Source organism: Tachysurus fulvidraco, chromosome 25 (assembly GCF_022655615.1).
Source record: "Tachysurus fulvidraco isolate hzauxx_2018 chromosome 25, HZAU_PFXX_2.0, whole genome shotgun sequence".
Lineage (NCBI taxonomy): Eukaryota > Metazoa > Chordata > Actinopteri > Siluriformes > Bagridae > Tachysurus > Tachysurus fulvidraco.
Window position 1 is genome coordinate 14,577,463 of NC_062542.1, and position 13,635 is coordinate 14,591,097.

The 13,635-nt window shown below is 44.3% G+C and overlaps 1 protein-coding gene across 2 annotated transcripts in view; it reads right to left on the minus strand.

Annotated features, from left to right (window-relative positions):
• The window catches only part of oxsr1b (oxidative stress responsive kinase 1b), a 42,781-nt gene that overhangs the window by 10,584 nt on the left and 18,562 nt on the right, over nucleotides 1-13,635 (minus strand). For both annotated transcript variants that reach the window (XM_027174766.2, XM_027174762.2), the window contains exons 4-6: nucleotides 9,569-9,710; nucleotides 2,492-2,547; nucleotides 958-1,067 (exon numbers count right to left, since the gene is read on the minus strand). In XM_027174766.2, the coding sequence (XP_027030567.1) occupies nucleotides 958-1,067; nucleotides 2,492-2,547; nucleotides 9,569-9,710 (308 nt within the window). The remainder of the gene's footprint in view (nucleotides 1-957; nucleotides 1,068-2,491; nucleotides 2,548-9,568; nucleotides 9,711-13,635) is intronic.

A 13,635-nucleotide genomic window follows, 5' to 3' on the forward strand; every position in this document is an offset into this window, starting at 1 on the left:
AGAGAGAGACACACACACAGAGAGACACACACACAGAGAGAGACACACACACAGAGAGAGACACACACACAGAGAGAGACACACACACAGAGAGAGACACACACACAGAGAGACACACACACAGAGAGACACACACACAGAGAGACACACACACACACAGAGAGAGAGAGAGAGAGAGAGTAAAAAGTTCTGGTTAATTGTTATTTTATCCGCAGGTAATCACAGTACTGTCTATAAATGCTAAAGGTCAAAAGTATTAGCACATGAATAAACTATACAATGTTAGGAATCTCTGATTTTTATCTTGTCTGCTTTATTATTATTATTATTATTATTATTATTATTATTATTATTATTATTATTATTACTTTTCGACTTAAGGGATGATGATTTTCTGGCTGAGTCTGATGTAACACGTGTCAGGACTGTTCAGTGTGAGACGTGTGTTTTTCCCTCTGTTTATATCCTTACACAGAATTATAGTGGTTGAAGATAAACAGCTTCAGATTTTAGCTCTTATGAACAAACACGTTCGTCTCAGAGAGCAGAAACGGGTCCGAAATCATCCTTTACTTTAAAAATACAAACATCTGTTTAGGAATAAAAGAACTGTTTTGGTGTTCCTGAGCTTCCCATGAATATATCCAGCCCTAATATAAAAGGCAAAAACACAAACACTGTTAACTAGAAATCCTTAAAGCTCTGAGTGTCTACTCTCACACCAGCTTCATATCAACCCGCATTCAATACTGAACATGGACACACCAAAAACAGGAAGGAACATAATTATTTAGTGGAACATCTGGCTCACTAGATACAACACTATCGATCATCAGTTATTAGTCATCAGTCTCAGGAAGCAGTGTTCACTAGTGTTCAGTGTTCGGACAACATCTGTGCATACTCTAGTTGGAGTTGGATGCAGTAATCGGCTGAATGTCCGTGTGTGAGTTTTACCTGCTCCATGACTTCAGGAGCCATCCAGCATGGCGTCCCGACGAACGTCTTGCGCACTTTATTCCTGGTGATGTCACCGCCGGTGGATAAAAAGGCACTTACGCCGAAATCTGCACAAAAACAAACAAAACCAAGGGTGTGGAAACTGCCCACAGTCATAACATCTTAAGTCTGTATTATAAGATTAGACGTGGATCAAAACAGGTTTGTGGTGTGTGTTGTGATACGATGTAGAACACACACGTCGTTCGTGTCCTGGTTACGAGACGCAAACGAGCGGCGGTTTGGCTGAGAGCATGTATCAAGGAGAGATTCTCTCAGTGGAGTGAACGGTGAGTGAGAAATTCCCGTCAGGCGTACAACTGACACTTTGGAAATGATGGGAACGAAAACGAACGCGGGCATGAAGGCGCACGCTCCAGGTACACTTTGATACGCTCGGCTTGTTTCTCACGTCTTTGATCTTCAAAGGTTTTTCTCTCGGAATACAAAAAAAAAAAAAACAACATCCCTCCTGCCTTTTGTGAATTCTAGCCTGTGATGGGAATTTCGGCCCTTTTGCGAGAGTTCAGATCATCGAACCTGACTTTCGTGCTGCTTCCTTTACACAGGCACACGTTTAAAAGAGGTTGGGGGGGGGGGGGGCGAGGCGAGGCCATGTTTACCTAAAGGAGACCAAGGGCAAAGGAACATGAGTTGTAGTTCTAGGAAAACAAGGAGGAGGAGGAAGAAGAAGAAGAAAAAGAGGAAGAAAAATAGAAGTGCTTAAGGCTTTGGGTTATTGATCAGAAGGTTGGTTGTTCAAGCCCCAGCACCACCAAGCTGCCACCGCTGAGCCCTTGATGAAGCCTAGCGCTCCTCATAGTTTGTCTGATTTAGTGCTTAAGGCATTGGGCTACTGCTTCTGATTCTACTGAATCCCAAGACTGCTGCTAAGCCCCGGAGCAAGGCCCTTAACCCTAAATAAGATAAAGTCATTGTGGATGAAGAGGTCTGTAAACGTAAGAAGCTGATATACAGATTAGTTCCACACAAAGTCTTCACAGATCGTCTGAGATTCTGCAACGAGGACAGAATGTTTAAACACGGATGCTCGGAGAAATACTGTATATATGCTGTTCTCCGTGTGTCCGAATCGGAGCAGATGTGTTTCCAGGGAGACCAAAAACAAAACAATGACTAGGAATGAACTAGCCATGATCTAATCACTAATACGAGGGTTAATAGAGATTTGGTCATCATTCGGTCATGTAAGCTCCTTCTCCAAATTAACGTAATTGGAGCTTTACAGATTTCTAAAGCAGCGATTGCGCGCGTGCGCGCGTGTGTGTGTGTGTGTGTGTGTGTGTGTGTGAGAGAGAGAGAGAGAAAGAGAGAGACAGAGAGTATGGGGTGTGTGGGTGTGTTTGATCTGAGTAAATCATTCAAATCAGGAGTGCTCTGAGCTCTGCTAAATGATGTGAAACAGACTGAAGTCACACACCCAATTAGTAAGTGGAGTGACGTGGGATGATGGGAATGTGCGTGACCTTACCTGCGATCTGAACAGAGCCGTCTTCCCCCAGCAGGATGTTTCCAGCCTTCAGATCCCTGCCAACACACACAAACACACAGCAGGCAAACAGTTTAGCGCGCACGCATGCACCGTGTTGTGGGAGGGACTGAACACACGTGGGGGAACTCAGAAATATATTGCGCATGAATATAAACATTAAATCACTCAATCATGAAAAAGACAGTGCATGTAAAGTGACCCATTCCATAAAGCATCTAACACAATATAATGTCATAAGAATGAATTCTGGGTCTGTCACTGTGGGTAAGGAGCACGTTCAGTGTGTGTGTGTGTGTGTGTGTGTGTGTGTGTGAGAGTATGAGTGTGTGTGTGAGAGTATGAGTGTGTGTGTGTGAGAGTATGAGTGTGTGTGAGAGTATAAGAGTGTGTGTGTGAGAGTATAAGAGTGTGTGTGTGTGTGTGTGTGTGTGTGTGAGTGATGCTCCAACACAAACTGGACTGTCCTGCCAGCTGTAGTCATGGCGACAGACTCCTGGACCAATGCTGTTTCTGGAGGTCACCTCAGTTCAAAGGAAAAGGATCATTTTGGGAAGACAAACAGGAAAAGGACGAGAAACATGAAACATCTGCGTGTCTAGACTGTCTGATGAACCTCCAGCTGACTGAAAGTCAAATTCCATTCAATTTACACCCACGCTAAAGCATTTTAGGGCTAATTTAAAACCTTCTGCCTTTTCTTGTCCTTCTTCACTTTGTACTATAATGAGGAAACGTGGTGGTTTTATTGGAATATCTTCAGTCCCTGACAGAAAGGCTACAGCAACTCATAACTTTTATACAACCGAAAAGCATCTCGGAACAGACGGCGTATGGAGAATGACGACGAGACGAGACCACATCGACACATTCGGTGAGCCAGAGCCTGTGAGAAGAAGAAAAATAATCTGGATTCATTTCAAACGAGCGATGGAAGGCTCACGAGCTCTGAAAGGTGTGAGCGGGCAGGCTGCTATAACAGTACAGTGGTTCCTGTGTATTAATCTGCCACCCAATTAAATTTAGCTGACTCACAATCGGACTCCTAACTGATAATCAAAGGTCAGAGCAGTGAAACTGTTGAATACATGAATACATTAGCCTTTCAGATGCTGTGTGATTTCCTCGCCCCGACTGTCCATGTGGGGGCAGCACAGGAAATATTTTATTCGAGATGTTCAGATGAGCCGCACGAGTCCAGGTCATAAAACAGTCAATATCTGAGCAAGCGTGGCTCCAATTCTGTTCTTCAGAGGCAAAGGACTGTAAAATGTTTAGCTCTCTCTCTCTCTCTCACACACACACACACACACACACACACACACACACACACACACACACACACACAGTGCCAGATGAGTCAGAGTCTGGTGGAGTACAGAAAGAGAAGAACTCGCACTAATTATTCTTTCTTCATAAACAGTACTGATACGAAACCTGTAACATGGCAATGAACAACAACCTCCAGGTGTGTGTCGAATCAGACAGACAGACAGACAGACAGACAGACAGACGGGCAGGCAGACAGACGGGCAGGCAGACAGACAGGCAGACTTTTCATGGTGATAAATAAAGTCTTAAATAATGACACGTTTCATATACAGTATAAGCAGGATATTTTGAACTATATATATTATATATTAGCAGTAAAACAACAAAACTGATCTCACACACACACACGCGCACACACACACACGCGCACACACACACACGCGCACACACACACACGCGCACACACACACACGCGCACACACACACACACGCGCACACACACACACGCGCACACACACACACGCGCACACACACACACGCGCACACACACACACGCGCACACACACACACGCGCACACACACACACGCGCACACACACACACGCGCACACACACACACGCGCACACACACACACGCGCACACACACACACGCGCACACACACACACGCGCACACACACACACACACACACACACACACCCCGAGTTCAGAGCACAGAATCTTTCCCATCTTCCTCCAGCGTGGAGTTTCTCATGGTTCAATGTGAACTCTAGAACTGATCTGGACTGGTGTCTGAGACCCTGCTGTGTTAAACCCTGCAGTGCTTATATAACATGAGAACATATGTATAGATGCCCCCCCACCCCACCCCCCCACCCCCACACACACACACAAACAGCCTCGTACTCAGGGTGATAAACAGATGAAACGATTGTTGGCCTCCTGGGAAGCTTGTGCTATACGCAGCCTAATGGAGCAGTCCATCTTGTTGAGGACGCTCTCTCTGCTCTCATCTACATCTCCTTCAACTTCTCCATCGTAGATCTTTTTATCCTGTCAGAGCTGTTAACACCCAGTCATTTGTTTCTGCGGTGTTTCCGTCTTGAAGATCACTAACTAGCCGAGTGGAGTCTGTGTGCCACACGTCTGTCCAGCGCGGGTTTTCTCGTGTTGGGTTACTGACTAAAATGACGTTAAGGGGCAGTGGGGAAATAGAGCATGAGAAAAGAAGGCTCTCTCTTTTCTTAAGCAACTAACATGGAAACCTGAGCATTATGGCTTCTCAGGGGGATGACAAAAATAAACCAGCAAACAACAAATTAGCGTCAGACTCGCTAAGCACATCACACATATATGCAATGAGTTCACAGGGAACATTTGTTTATGATACTGCCTACAGGGGTTCTAGGACATATCTCGACTTCTTGATCCCAGAGTTCTGGTGTATGAGGACATCTTTCCTGGTGCAATAAGAACACAACTTCCAAAAACAGGAATAAACCAGTAAGTAAAAAAGAAAACCAGCGCAAGGTTATAAAGCTACCAATAAAATGCACCAGGGTTTCCCGCAACACTTTGTAGTTCGGGTGGCCTGACTCAGCTGGGAAACCCTACCGCCTTAACAAGGTCGTCCAAAAAAAACCAATAAATCCGCTGCACAAACGGCTGTCGAGTGCATCTTGGAGAATAGCGCGGATGCGCTTCACACCGCGAGCGGGCTTGTGCGTCGCACGGCCAAAATGAGAGAAAGACGTGATCCATCACTGTCTGGAGGACAACTAGCCAGTTGATAAAACGCTTGTCTGTGAGAACTGTAAGTAGACTTATGTTTTGGGTTTATTTAAGCCTGTTATTGTATTAGTCAATAGTTCCTGCAAATTTAAAGTTTGACTTCTTCGCCTGCTAGCTAGGTTGCACGTGCCTGTAACTGTTAAATGTAGTACAGAGTCTGTGGTCTATCTCACAAAGAAGCCCCGCCCACGCCGAGCCCTGTCCACCCGCCCAACCCTACCACCTTAACTAACAAATTTTCCTGTGCACCATTTCTGTGGGAGTGTAAAAGAGAACAGGAATTCTTTAATCTGTTCTGCAGACACTAATCCGATGCCATGACAGTGCATGTATTTATTCCGGGCAGCAAATATCTACAAATCAGATCAGCAAACCTAACACTAAACTATGACCGGTCCCAAACCCGAACCTTGAGGCACACCTTCACTCAGAATTCATCACCAGTCTGTCAGTTGGCTTCAGTACAATGAGTACAGTTCTGTGTTTGAACTTTTCTGTACTGCGACCGTGTGATGCTTCGAAACAGGACATGACGGAACAAACCCTGCTTATTTTCTATGTGAATAAAAAAAAGCCCCAGGACCAGGCTTTCAAGAGGACGGTGGTTGCTATGGGAGCCGCAGAGCTTCAGAGACTGTCATTATTTACTGCGAGAGAGAAAAAAAATAGCAGTCTCAAGGTGTTAGAAAGTTTGTGCACTAATTCCAGCCTGATCTTTACCATCCTGATGGTATGTCAAGGAACTGCATTCTTATTGAGCAAGAAGGCAATTTTATTTCCAACATACTGAATAGACCGAAAGAGCTTCATCATCTCTAGTGGATGAAGATGAATGAACTGAAATGTATTTACAGATTTGCAGGTGGACATGTTCTGGATGGTCTTCGAGATTTATTCTAGCTCTCTCGTCACATCGACGTCACGGTCAGAGATTGTCGGATTGTCCCGACCTTCACTTTTTGACATCATCTTACAGTGGCATAAAAGTGAGAACCAAATCGCTGCCACAATGGGACCTGAGAGGAGAGATGCTAATGTGTTAGCCTGCTCTGAAAGGCATGATGTACGTTTGCTATTCCCAAGAGACCTGAAGGTGCCGTTTAACACGATCCCTTTGAGTGGAAGCAACAAAAACGAGCGTGCCATTGTGAACTGCATGCGAGTAATTAGAGCGCCCTGTGAAGCTGCTAAGCCCAAAGTGAGAAGCTAATCAAGTAGCTGCTAGAGGGTAAAGACACTGAAGGTGGTCACTGTGAAGTTGGAAAATGGTCCAGTGCTTGTAACGGCATTCTCCTGGATCATGTGATCCCTTCTGACTCCTCCTTTCAGTCACAGCTCCTCATTGTCGTTCACATGATCTGGCTTAGAGAGCGGATACAGGACGTGTTACGTACTGTATTTCTGTTTGTGCTATTAACTCCAGGCAGCAGTCCTTGTTGTTCTAAAGACCAGGACACGAGGTGTGTTTTCCCCCCACACACTCCACTGCTTTTGGGACTTCACCACAGTGTAACATATAAATACCGATTCAAACATCTAAAACATCTACAGATGTTATGGCAGCAGCTGAAATGCAAAACTATGAGCATTATATCAGTCTGATTGATCATGATAAGAACAAGAAGAATGAGGTTGTTGAAAACAAAACAAAACAAAACAAAAAAAAGGCTGGGAAGACAACGGTGCAAAGTAAAAAAAAAAAAATACACCCAGGACAGAAGGCAGGTATCTCATAGACCTTAAAGGTGGGGTCTCCGTTGTTTGAAAGCCAATGTTGACATTTGAAAGCTATATCCTATATTATCAAGGGTCCTACTTCTTGCCTTATCGTAAGCCTTTCTTCACTTTCTTTCTTTGTTTTTATCCGCTATGGCAATGTTAAAACCGCTTTCTGCTAATGTCACATGCGCACTGAACACTCTCTCCGCCCATATTGCCAAGACACGCCCCTTTCTGCTCATTGGCTACACGATAGTTTTGTTTTTGTTTTGTTTGGCGGCCCGACTCAGTTTTCTGAAGCATTTCTCAAACAACATAGACCCCACCTTTAAGACATTGGTTAACAGAATAACTGAATCATTATACTGAATAAACTACTGAGGATCCGTACACTAGCATGCAGCATGGCTTACATGGTCGTTGTCCCCTTGTCTCCACTTCAGTCAGTCAGTCAATCAATCAATCAATCAGTCGTCAAATACGTAAGCAAATAATTTGATAAATATGTACAGGTTAATAAATGAAGGATTAAATAAAGAAATAAAAGTCCTGGTGTCCACTGTCCACTTTTGGTCCACTTTACTCCTCTAATTACACTAATTACAAACCGTCCTTGGACTTGTATTGTCCTCTGTCCTCAGTTCTTATTCGCTCTGGATAAACGCTTCTGCTAAATAAACAGTTCTGCTAATTCTGCTAAATGACTAAATCTACAGTATATATCTGTCTCTCTACCTTTAGTATCAGTCGCACTCTATTGTATTGGAGCACGCGTCTTATTCCCAGGCGATTTAAATTCCTTTTCAATCCGGGAAAACCGTGCGTTAATAATTCCAAGCCTTTTTGTTTCTTTGCTCTTTAAGGAACGATACCTGGGTCAAAGTACTAAAGAAAGCGTCTTCCTGATTGAAATTCTGAGCCACACACCAAGTAAGGTGCAGGTACTTAACCAAGCTAAAGGGCCATGAATTATTGACGCTGGCTGCTTTAACTGGCCCCGGAAAACAAGATGGGAAAAGAGTGCGATTAATATTAATACGGAGAGAATTTAAATGAGGTTGATTTAGTTGTTCTGGGGAAGGGGTCGATTAGTAGGTGGCGCTGAAGCAGGAAAACAACAGCGTGACTGAAGCCATCGAGGCTGACGAGCTGAATGCTTGTACGCCGTAAAGTTATTATTTAAATGTTCGCAGATGTCTAAGATGGATTGCTTTACTGACGGAGCAAACTTGGCGCTACGTTTCCAGATGTCGTCTCCACGAGCTTCATAAATCAACCCTTATTATTTCTGCTGGCTGTACTCCAATTAGACATAACAAGAGTGTTTTAAAGCCTGATACATGAAGTATTACTCACTGTGGATGACATCGCCAACACTGTTAAAGAAATCGATATAAAACGTATTCGTTTAAAACGACAAAAGGCGTAGGAGGCGTCGAAGCCTGGGGGGTTACGAGCATTCAGTTATTAAAATGACAGGAAATGAAGTCTCCTAGGACGAAGACAGGTGATATGTTACTAAATGTTTATCCGAGCTTTTATTAGAGTCGGAGATGCTTTTCTGCTCACCACGGTTGTACAGAACAGTTATGAGTCATCCTTCCTTTAAGCTTTAATGATGTGTTATGTAGAAGAATAGAAGCCTTTATTTTTGACACATGTACATTACAGCACAGTGAACGTCTTTCTTCGTATATCCTGTCGTTGTAGGTTGGGGTCAGAGCGCAGGGTCAGATATGATATAGCACAGCGAGTTAGGGGCCTTGCTCAAGGGCCCAACCGTGGGACTTTTATTTGTGCAAATAAAAAAAATAAATAAATAAAAGTATCTGCTTGTTTCAGGTGCCCGGGCTACCGATTTATCCGGAGTTGAGAGGTGCAGTCATGCACGAACTGGAAATACCTTTAAAGTCGACACATCTGTCAGCTTTCAGCATGTCTCAGAATAATCCAGAGTCACAAAGTTATATTGAGACTTGAGCTCGGCTTCCACAACAGTGAGCTCGACGTGTTGTAGCTCGGGGTGTAGGGATAAGTACAGAGTCTTTAACAGGTAAGAGATTAACTCAAGCTTTGCGAAACTGAGTATCAGAAATGATCATGAAGAACATACTGGTGTGCAGCTTCGACTGGAATTATACCGACTTGGTCAGAATAAATATATATATATATATAAGCCAAACTTTTTCTTAAGACGCTTCCAGTCCCTTCTACTGAGACTCAAGTAATTGTGTGTGTGTGTGTGTGTGTTTGCGTGCGTATATGTGGAGTTCCTTACCTGTGAATCTGCCCGTTTTTGTGCAAGTACTCAAGTCCTTGTAAAACCTCTTTCAGAATGGTGGCTATACTGGGCTCGTCCAGCACTCCGGTTTTATGCTCCCCTCGTGAAATGATGTGTTTTATCACGTCCAGCACAGACCCTGATGGGCAGAGAACACAAACGATACAACATCAGAATTCTTGGATGGCATTTGTAACAGCAGCTTGATGGCCTGCCTCATCAAGTTCTATCGATAAGAGTCTTTGCTCACCGTCTGCACGTCGTTATATAACGTCTCTGCACTTTGTTCTTTGTTTGTGTGTGTTGATGTTTTTCCCGTCTCAGACATGGAGCTCAGCGGCTTGTGTTACTCAGTAGAGTGTTCGTGAGGTAATGAGCACCCTTCTGTCAGAACCACATCGCTTCTTTCTGTACAAGTGGCAGGATTACAGCGACAGAGCGAGCCAATTGGTGGCATCTGTGAGCTCAGGGATGCGGAAGAGGGAAGTTAGCAATTTTCTCAGTGTGATGTGGCACAGAGCAAACGTGTTGGCTGGTATAAAAGCTCTCAGAGGAAACACATATCCGACCCTTCGACCTCACTGAGGTGAGCGAGAATAGTCAAACTGGCAGAAAATGGTGTCTCACAAACATAAAGCACACAAAGTCTTGTCTTTTAATTGCATATCTCAGCTTGTTAGGAAGCATATTTGAAGTAGGCAGGTCTAAGGACATTGTTCAGGACCCTACAGCGCCATCTTGGACGTTCTGGGGCTTAAACTCCCGATCTTCTGATTACTAAAGCAGAGCCTTAACCACTTATCCTGCACAACACTTTGCCTGAAGAATGCAGGCATCAATTACGCCATCACTTCGGGCGAAACAGTAACCTATCATTTTAGCAAACTCCTCGGTTCTAAGAAGGTGCAGAAGAAGCAAACAAATCCCGGTGCTTCGTCAGAATCTACAACATCTACACCTGCTACACCTTGTCCTTTATCGGCGTCTGTCTATGAAACGCTGAACGAAGCCAACGCTTATTTAGATCAAGCAAAACCACAAAAATAGATTCTTCCTGACAGGAAAGGCAAGCAGCAGCTAATAATACAAGCGCTCCGAGGTAAATTACGCTGCTGACTCCATGACATTTTCCCATGATTTTTATTGGGACAGAAGCCAAACCATTAGGTGGTACAAGAGCGTCTTTATTACTTAAGTGGACCTTGAAGATGAGCCAAAACCTGGAGGCAGAGGAGGGGTTTGTGTAGATAGTGACATCTGGAAGGAGCGTGCTGTAACAAATGGGAACAAGTACTGACTTAACTGCTAGATCTTTATACTGTATAAATAATACTCTTAGGAAGAAAAGAACCAAATGCCATACAGCAGCATGATTTCCATCTGCGTGATATTTCCTTTGCGGGTTCGAATGCATCTAGTTAGAATGCATCTAAGTTTCTCGATCTACGTGATGGCGTGTGTTTTGAACCGTGTTCAAGGTTAAGGCTCTGGGTTACTGATCAAAAGGTTGGTAGTTCAAGCCCGAGAACCGCCGAGCGTCGACGGTTGAACAAGAGCCTTAGCCGTCTCTGCTCACGACCGACCGTGCCTCGCTCGTTCCTATTCTCATAACGAGCATTCTGAAATAGTAAAAAAGCGGTACCGATTTCAATGACAGTCTCAACTCAAGCCTCAGTGGGATATCCGTACCGACTCAGAGTGCAGAAAATAAAACTATGACCTGTCCGTGGGGACGTTGGCTCTTGTCAAGGCCCTGAAGCAGCTGCTGCTGCTGCAGCCAGAAAGACTATTTAATTTGCTCGAGCCAACACCAGGAACATCGTTATTGGTACTTTAGTGTTAGCGTTAGGATCCTCTCAATCTCCCAGTCGCTCGATAACAAATTTATTTCAGAGTGCACTGGGGTGGGAGAAGCATGGGAAGCTCTTACTAAGGATTAAGAGGAGTTGCTTGGTAAAATAAAGTGAAACCGGTTAGCTCTGCTGCGTACTGAAACGCCTGCTGCTGTTTAATTCCTCTGCTTTCTTTAATGGATTTAATTTGTTTAACTGAAATGTATGAATCCACTTACAAGGCGACTGCTCTTATGTGCAAATTCAACACTTTAACAATTTCAAATGTAAAATGATTTTTTTTTCATCCAAACCCTATGATAAAAACTACACCGCACTCTATATATAGCGTGTATATTTTACCCCCACTGAGCTGGCAGGCAGCTTGTATCTAAAATAATTTCTCATCTCACAGAATTTGCATTGGCATCTAGAAGCATATGCTTGATTCAAATCCTTGTGCTCTTTCCAGGGTTTCTTGGAAATATCTGTAATTGGAGCTCTCCCCAGACATCTCTCTCCGTGCTGAACGGAAAAGCAGGCCCCGCTCTCTGTGCTGCAGCTAGCACAGCTTACACTGCAGGCAAAGACTCTTTGTCCGAAAGTTGTTGGAACTAACATTTCTGGTTTCCTGTAAGCTATGCTTTCGCATGGGAGGCACGTTAACACACGCCTACTAGGCCAAAGAGCACAGAGCCGTGCCAAGCCAATGACGCGAAGAGGATCAGTGTGTCCGTGAAGGAGGGGTTAGAGATGCATAGCAAGCATCTGTTTTAGTGCAAAAGACTACGAGTAGAGGGAAAATGCCACGTGCAGATATGGGGCCCTTTGGCCCTTTAAAAGCATAAGTGCAGATCATCGCTAACAAGCTAACAAAAAAGTACTGTTAAGATTATTGAATACAAACAAAAAAAAAATAAACCATATATATATATATATATATACACACACACACATATATACACACACACACACACACACACACACACACACACACATTATATAACTTTAGATCTCTGTACCACTACAAAGAACATGTTTATTCTACTTATTATCATTATCATTACTACATCATGAATCTTCTTTAGACTGTTTTTCTCTCCATCAATGCCAAGAAAAGTGCATGTCAATCCCAGTCAAATACGGTGTGGCCTCTATGCTAATTAATCCTGGTAAAAGGAGGTGTGGTCTCTATGCTAATTAATCCTGGTAAAAGGAGGTGTGGTCTCTATGCTAATTAATCCTGGTGAAAGGAGGTGTGGCCTCTATGCTAATCAGTCCCGGTAAAAAGAGATGTGGCCTCTATGCTAATCAGTCCTGGTAAAGGAGGTGTAGCCTCTATGCTAATCAGTCCCGGTAAAAGGAGGTGTGGCCTCTATGCTAATCAGTCCTGGTAAAAGGAGGTGTGGCTTCTGTCAGTCCCAGTAAAAGGAGGTGTGGCTTCTGTGCCTGTCAGTCCCATTGAAAGGAGGTGTGGCCTCTATGTCTGTAAGTCCCGGTAAAAGGAGATGTGGCTTCTGTGCCTGTCAGTCCCGGTAAAAGGAGGTGTGGCTTCTGTGCCTGTCAGTCCCAGTAAAAGGAGGTTTGGCTTCAGTGCCTGTCAGTCCCAGTAAAAGGAGGTTTGGCTTCAGTGCCTGTCAGTCCCAGTAAAAGGAGGTGTGGCTTCTGTTTCTGTCAGTCCCAGTAAAAGGAGAGGTGGCTTCTATGCCGGTCAGTCCCAGTAAAAGGAGAGGTGGCTTCAGTGCCTGTCAGTCCCAGTAAAAGGAGAGGTGGCTTCTATGCTGGTCAGTCCCAGTAAAAGGAGAGGTGGCTTCTATTTCTGTCAGTCCCAGTAAAAGGAGAGGTGGCTTCTATGCCGGTCAGTCCCAGTAAAAGGAGAGGTGGCTTCTATTTCTGTCAGTTCCAGTAAAAGGAGAGATGGCTTCTATGCCTGTCAATCCCAGTCAAATACGGTGTGGCCTCTATGCCTGTCAGTCCCGGTGAAATGAGGTGTGGCCTCTGTGCCTGTAAGTCCCGGTAAAAGTAGGTGTGGCTTTTATGCCTGTCAGTCCCAGAAAAAGGAGGTGTGGCTTCTGTGCCTGTCAGTCCCGGTAAAAGGAGGTGTGGCTTTTATGCCTGTCAGTCTCAGTAAAAGGAGGTGTGGCTTGTGCTACTGTCAGTCCCAGTAAAAAGGTGTGGTCTTTGTACCTGCTGAAGTCAGTAAAAGTGGGACATTGTGTGACAGTCTCTGTA